This window comes from Salvelinus namaycush, unplaced genomic scaffold (assembly GCF_016432855.1).
Source record: "Salvelinus namaycush isolate Seneca unplaced genomic scaffold, SaNama_1.0 Scaffold203, whole genome shotgun sequence".
In the NCBI taxonomy this organism is placed as follows: Eukaryota; Metazoa; Chordata; class Actinopteri; order Salmoniformes; family Salmonidae; genus Salvelinus; species Salvelinus namaycush.
In genome coordinates, this window is record NW_024058820.1 from 51,831 (window position 1) to 59,264 (window position 7,434).

The 7,434-nt window shown below is 42.2% G+C and overlaps 1 protein-coding gene across 2 annotated transcripts in view; it reads right to left on the minus strand.

The window, feature by feature from the left end:
- LOC120038006 (E3 SUMO-protein ligase PIAS2-like) overlaps window positions 1–6,883 on the minus strand; it is a 30,202-nt gene extending 23,319 nt beyond the window's left edge. The window contains exons 1-7 of one of the 2 annotated variants that reach the window (XM_038983952.1): window positions 6,833–6,883; window positions 4,251–4,457; window positions 2,694–3,198; window positions 1,023–1,110; window positions 880–930; window positions 656–746; window positions 358–492 (exon numbers count right to left, since the gene is read on the minus strand). In XM_038983952.1, the coding sequence (XP_038839880.1) occupies window positions 358–492; window positions 656–746; window positions 880–930; window positions 1,023–1,110; window positions 2,694–3,195 (867 nt within the window). In that variant the 5' untranslated portion in view covers window positions 3,196–3,198; window positions 4,251–4,457; window positions 6,833–6,883. Of the gene's footprint in view, window positions 1–357; window positions 493–655; window positions 747–879; window positions 931–1,022; window positions 1,111–2,678; window positions 3,199–4,250; window positions 4,458–6,832 lie in introns of both variants that reach the window. The other variant, XM_038983951.1, reaches the window with a different exon arrangement.
- Between the last annotated feature and the right edge of the window lie 551 nt (window positions 6,884–7,434).

Consider the following 7,434-nt stretch of genomic DNA (forward strand, 5'->3'; position numbering starts at 1 on the left):
TCAGGAACGACACGCGGGGGAACGTCAGGAACGACACGCGGAGGAACGTCTGGAACGACACGCGGGGGGAACGTCAGGAACGACACGCGGGGGAACGTCAGGAACGACACGCGGGGGAACGTCAGGAACGACACGCGGGGGAACGTCAGGAACGACACGCGGAGGAACGTCTGGAACGACACGCGGGGGGAACGTCAGGAACGACACGCGGGGGAACGTCAGGAACGACACACCAGCTTGAAAGGCCTAATGAAGACTATGATGCAAAAAAGGCATCTTTACAGTTGTTACTATAAATAAAGTTCACAATAAAATAGTGAAAAATACATTGATTCTCAATGTTAGTGTTTACAATACCTTTCCGATTTCGGCTGCCCACGTTACAGAGATCTGATTGGGTACGGCAGAGGACAATCTGACCAATGAGGTGATATTTAGAGGTCTTCCCGGTCTCTTCTGTTCCACTCCATTTTTAGGGGGCGGGGCATAACCCTGAAAAACAACACAACACAACTTTACCATCACGTCATATTAGAAATAGTCTCACTTTAGTATGCGCTGATCTAGGATCTGTTTTGCCTTTTAGATCATAACGAATAAAATAACGTAAACAGCTGGGACCTGATCCTAGACCAGCTGAGAAACCAGTACGTACCGGCAGGGGGAAGAGCTTCCCATTAACTTTAATGCAGAGACTGTTGGGGTAGTTGTCTTCTTGGGGACAACTTGTTTCTGACAGACAAAACCTACAAGAAAAAATGTAGAAAAACTCCATTTGAGAAGCAATAAACAAGATGATTTGAAGGTAAATCTCCTCTGGGGCTCCAGGTGTCTGAATAGTTTCTGGAATTATGACTCTGCATTCTATCTATCCCTCACCTCAGTTGTATCTGAACCATGTAGTCTCTTCTGCCACCTGGTAGGAAGTCCCTTTAAGAACAAGAACCCATGCAAATTAGAAACAGAACTATTGTGGAACGGGTCAGGAGGAGTAGGTGCTGTGAGAGCAGAGCAGCCCATACCTTGAAATGCACACCTCCCTGACTTGTTGAGGCGTCAAGGCGAAGATGAAGTATTTCTCTTGGTGGTATCTCTGAACAGTGCTGGCTCCTAGTAGAATAAGGACATCGGATTGTGATATGATGCAAAAAAATATATAACATTCAGACACTTCAATGCAGTCTGTGGTCAGATATGTCAACATTAACGGAGAGATAGGCAGTAATGTCAACATTACCAGAGAGATAGGCAGTAATTTCAACATTACCAGAGAGATAGGCAGAATGTCAACATTACCAGAGAGATAGGCAGTAATGTCAACATTACCAGAGAGATAGGCAGTAATTTCAACATTACCAGAGAGATAGGCAGAATGTCAACATTACCAGAGAGATAGGCAGTAATGTCAACATTACCAGAGAGATAGGCAGAATGTCAACATTACCAGAGAGATAGGCAGAATGTCAACATTACCAGAGAGATAGGCAGTCATGTCAACATTACCAGAGAGATAGGCAGAATGTCAACATTACCAGAGAGACAGGCAGTAATGTCAACATTACCAGAGAGATAGGCAGTCATGTCAACATTACCAGAGAGATAGGCAGAATGTCAACATTACCAGAGAGATAGGCAGTCATGTCAACATTACCAGAGAGATAGGCAGAATGTCAACATTACCAGAGAGATAGGCAGAATGTCAACATTACCAGAGAGATAGGCAGTAATGTCAACATTACCAGAGAGATAGGCAGAAGAGAGATAGGCAGAATGTCAACATTACCAGAGAGATAGGCAGAAGAGAGATAGGCAGAATGTCAACATTACCAGAGAGATAGGCAGTCATGTCAACATTACCAGAGAGATAGGCAGTCATGTCAACATTACCAGAGAGATAGGCAGTCATGTCAACATTACCAGAGAGATAGGCAGTCATGTCAACATTACCGGAGAGATAGGCAGAGCTACTATGATATGAGCCATCATTTTCGATCTATGAGAACTTGAGAAATGTCTAACATTAGAACCAACAGGCTGGTTTAAGGCTCTGAAGTGGAAAGGACAACAAGAAAAACGGACATCAGATTATGACCAGAATTAACAGAACATTCAGCCACTTAATCACAAGACTCCTTCATCAGTAATGTCACGTCTGACCAGAAATATGATGGAATGTCCACCTAGATTACAAGAGATAGGCAGCTTGTATTATATTGCTTAAGCTTGCCCTATACACCCATCGAAACCATTCAGAACTAGAAGAACTTGTCTAAAGTTACAGTGGCCGACAGGTCGTTGTTTTATTAATATTTTATTTTATTTAACCTTTCTTTAACTAGGCATGTCAGTTAACAACAAATTCTTATTTACAATGACGGGTCTACCCCGGCCACACCCGGACGACACTGGGCCAATTGTGCGCCGCCCTATGGGATTCCCAATCACGACCGGATGTGATACAGCCTGGATTCGAACCAGGGACTGTAGTGACGCCTCTTGTACTGAGATGCAGATGCCTTAGACCGCTGCGCCACTCGGGTTTCAGGACAACAAGAATCAGTTTGTGACAAGCAAGAACAATCATTCACACACCTAATCAGAGTCGATCAGTAATCATTCATTTCATCAATGTAAAGCCTGCCCAGTAATATGGTAGAAGTCCAACTAGATAGATTTACCAGAGAGACACTGACCCAGGCTGGAGGGTTTAACCAGGATGTCCAACACGTCGTAGAATGGCAGAGACTTCATTTGGACGTCTGGATGGACCGGAGGGATGAGAGGGGCGGGCTGCTGGAGGTTCATCCTCAGCTCCTTATTGGTCTCCTCGTGGAGCAGCAGCGAATCACCAGAGAGGAGCAGCGAATCGGACGCCAGGTCAAAGTCCCGGGAGACACCGGCGCCGTCAGGGGACAGGTCACTGAGGTCAGAGGTTACCACGGTAACGCCACCGCCTTCCGCTGCCGCGGAGAACGCAGACTTAACTGCAGCCAAGTCGGTAAGACAAGTGTCTATCGTCCTGGGATAGCGGCGGCGATAAAGTTCCTTGATTTTGATCTGGACGGCTGGACTGCAGGAGGCGTTCTTCAGGAGGTGCAAGACCCTCAGAAGGAGCTCATGCTTGGGACCACTCTTGTTTCGCCCAGCGAAGCCCAGTAACACTTGTAGCTCTGACACTCTGAAACTTGATACCATGCTCTGGAAAAACAAGGGGAGACATGAGGACACAGACAGGCTACCATGTCATTAAAAACATGATTAGGAATGATTAGGCTAATCATTTTTGCCACTTGAGGAAAATTCAAGTTTTTATGCCATGTTTTCTTTAGTTCAGATGATTAGCCTCATTTTGAAGTTGTAAAAAGTGTAAAAGTATGTGACTAGGATTCAGCTGTCAGAGAGAACATATAGGCTGTACATTCTGATATCATAACAAAACAATGACTCGTGTTATCTTTACATGGCACAGCCAGGTTAGCAATATTGGCTTTAAAAGCAAAAACACCAAACATGTCAATGGCGAGGTGAAACTACCCAGAATAGAGCTATTCCAACACAATTATTATTACACATTTGATACCCCCCCTCCCACATAACAACCCCCCCAGAACAGGACTCCCCCCTTCACATAACAACCCCCCATAACTGGACCCCCCCTTCACATAACAACCCCCCAGAACAGGACCCCCCCTTCACATAACAACCCCCCATAATTGGACCCCCCCCCTTCACATAACAACCCCCCCATAACTGGACCCCCCCATCACATAACAACCCCCCATAACAGGACCCCCCCCTTCACATAACAACCCCCCATAACACGACCCCCCCTTCACATAACAACCCCCCCATAACTGGACCCCCCTTCACATAACAACCCCCCATAACAGGACCCCCCCTTCACATAACCCCCCAGAACAGGACCCCCCCCTACACATAACAACCCCCCAGAACAGGACCCCCCCTTCACATAACAACCCTCCATAACAGGACCCCCCCCTTCACATAACACCCCCATAACAGGAACCCCCCCATAACAGGACCCCCCCCTTCACATAACAACCCCCCATAACAGGACCCCCCCTTCACATAACAACCCCCCCATAACAGGACCCCCCCCCCTTCACATAACAACCCCCCCCCCCATAACAGGACCCCCCCCCCCCCCCCTTCACATAACAACCCCCCATAACAACCCCCCCATAACAGGAACCCCCCCATAACAGGAAAGTAAGAAAAGCCCAACTGACCCTTCATTATACGGTCCATGCTGGATGGCTCTTACGTGTGTATTTCCTTGTTTCTTACAAATCCTTATTATATGTGACCCGTTAAGCATCTAAAAAATGTTGAACGAGAATAATGCCAGAACCATTCGATCAGATCAAACATGGGAAGAGCATGGCATTGGCAAGGCTGACAAAACGATGGATGAAGAGGAGTGAGGACGAGCTTGACTTTAGAAAAAAGAAAAAGAAAAAAAAACACAACATTAGCGAGTTATATGGTTAGGTAGGCAAAAGAAAACGGTGGGACTGCAGAATCATGCTCATGGTAAGATTTTGTTAAAGCTATACAATAACGCCGTACACAAATAGGTATTGTTATTGCGGGGCATTCATTTGACGATTGAAATAGCAAAAGAAAACGTATCAAAAAAAATATCCATAATTCCTGCAAATGATGTACTATGAGCATGGTTCCCGTATGTGAACATATTATCGCCCCATATTCTCTTCCAGGTTTCATAGTTCAGCAGATTTTAAAACACAGCCTTCCATGACTCTGAAAACTATATACTCTGAAATCAGTGGGAAGAGGGAGAAAAAATAAATAAATGGTGTGTGTATTTTTTTCTCTCCAGAATATATCATTTTCAGTCATGGCACGCTTTGTTTAAGGGCTGTTAAAGATTGAAAACCAAAAGAAGAAAACAAATAAACATTTAAACAACAAAGCAGTGGTTTTGTTTTCCATCCTGCCCCCGTTCATTTTCATAGTCGTGGCACGCTTTGTTTAAACCGGTTAAAATGTAATCAATATTGTAATCTACACAATCGCCAAAAGTAATTGTTTATCATGAGAACCATAAACAATAACTAGTTATGCTGCATACTCCAAGGAAGGTTCAAATATCATCTTTCTGGTAAAAAAAATAGCTATAAATTGCTGAGGTATAGTCACTTCTGAGGACACAAGCTCAAGTACACAGTATAAATATGATTAAAAAATATGAACAATTTTAAACATTTAATATGATGTATTTCCTATTCAACTAAACTGTATGAATAAGGCTTGAAATGACATATGCTTTCTAATTATAGTTTAATTAAATTATTAAAACGACTAACTATAAGACGTCACCTTCCTTATAACTGTAAAATATATATTTGTATGTGTAGTTTTAAGAGAACATTTGCATATTTTGATAAGGTCTCTCTTGATCAAAACGTCTGTGAAGGTCTCACAGAGCTCGGCTTCATGAGCTCGTTAGGAACTCGCCTTTCCTCTCATATTAATCGTGTTAAAATCTATTCGTTATTTTAGATTAATGGCTATAAATTGATCTCTGAATGTGCTACAGTGCTGAACCCACTCTCTCCTGCTAGATACGATGTAAGAATTGCAGGCATGTGCTGTCAATGGTAGGAGGGCCATCCCAGCTTCAAGTGGTGTCAGGTTTCACATCCTACGTCACATATACTACTGTGTCCATGAAAACCAGGGTTATCACTCAATGCAAGCCATTTTAAACAACGGTGTCCACAGATCGATTTATAAGCAAAAACGTTGGTCGGACCCACGCAGGTCCCGTTAAACAGGGGACTTTACATCTAAGAATATTATTAATTAAGAGATATTGAAGATTGAAAGTTGGGGGGGAAATTATTTCAACAAAAAAAGCGGTTAACTTTTCTCCATCCTCCCGATTCAGAATATATAACTTTATTGATATCAGATGTTTAATCGATGAGAAACTTTGCAGAATGTCGGCCCAGTTTCACCTAGTTCCATCTTCTCCCACTACCCAGACTGGACTTCCTGTCACTACCATATTTGGTGGTGAGAAAACGTTCTATATAGACGGATGTTTCAGCTTTATAACCCCTGTAACTTGTTACCCCTTCTGTTTGTGGTTTAATAGCTATTGACGATCGAAAGCCGAATATCCAATAAAAAACTAATTTTGCCTCGGTCTCATCTCAAGTAGATAGCAGATGGCTAACTATCATTTGAGTGATCAATAACGTCGCTATCATTTGACTGATCTCTTACATTAGAGTTAGTTGCAGTACTGTTTATAGCGGTGCGGTCTAAATAACCTTATCTAGAAAGTCATTCCTGAAAATTACTCTTATTTTTTTAAATAACAGTTAAGAGCAGTCCAGCTAACTAGCAACACTGACGACAATAGTCTCTACCTACCTTGATAGCTACTTATGTTAGCATAGCCTATTTGAATGTAAATAGACTAGCTACGGACTAGTCAACTAACAGTATTTACCTTCAACAGGTAACGTTAATTTTATTAGATAAAGTACATTAACGTGAAGCTACATTACAAAACTATTTGACGGCGATTTCGCATTGCTAAGCCAATGGCTACACCTGGCTAATTGTTGTTAGCTAGCTAGCGGCATGCTAATGTCGAGAGCAGCACCAGTTAACTAGGTAAAACAGACATGCACCATTCCACAGTTAGCTAAGTAATTTTGCCTATATGAAGCGGATGTCTAATTCAATGCCTTATTCGATAACGTAAATTGCTTAAATAAAATGATAGCTATAGCTTTCTACCTAGCAGTGGCTATGTTGTTTTTTTTTAGCCTACCCGTAGCTCCACAAATTCCGCCATTTTCTTGTCAGGGTCATTGACCTCCCCGTCACGTGACAGGTGTGTCTGGCTGCGGAATGTGTCTTGGGGGCGTTGATTGTTGCAAGAAACGCCCACAGGAAGGCCCCTTCATTGATGTCAAGCTAGACTAGAGCAAGAGCCGGTCAGTACTTTTTTTATTATTTTATTTTATTTTTATTAACAACCAATCAAAACAGAAAGTACATAAGGGAACACAAGTATATATAGATTATATATAATGGACAATCGAGCTAGGGGGTACAATATCACATTACAATTACACAAGGACCTTAAGGGACATACATACACTTACAATTCTAACAGCTTTTTTGTTAGTAGAGTATTTAACTGTCTTAAAATACAGTTCAATTTCTTTTTGTAGGGTAAGAAAATGTGTTTTTTTGTTTGTAAATTTACATTTGTGTATATGAAATTTGGCCAAAAGAATAATGAAATTAATTACATTGAAAATGTTTCAGCTTATTTTTATCGTATGTAAAGAATCCAAGCAGTACATCTCTCCACAATAGTGTAAAATCTTCATAAATGTGTTCAATTATAAATCTACTGATGTCTTG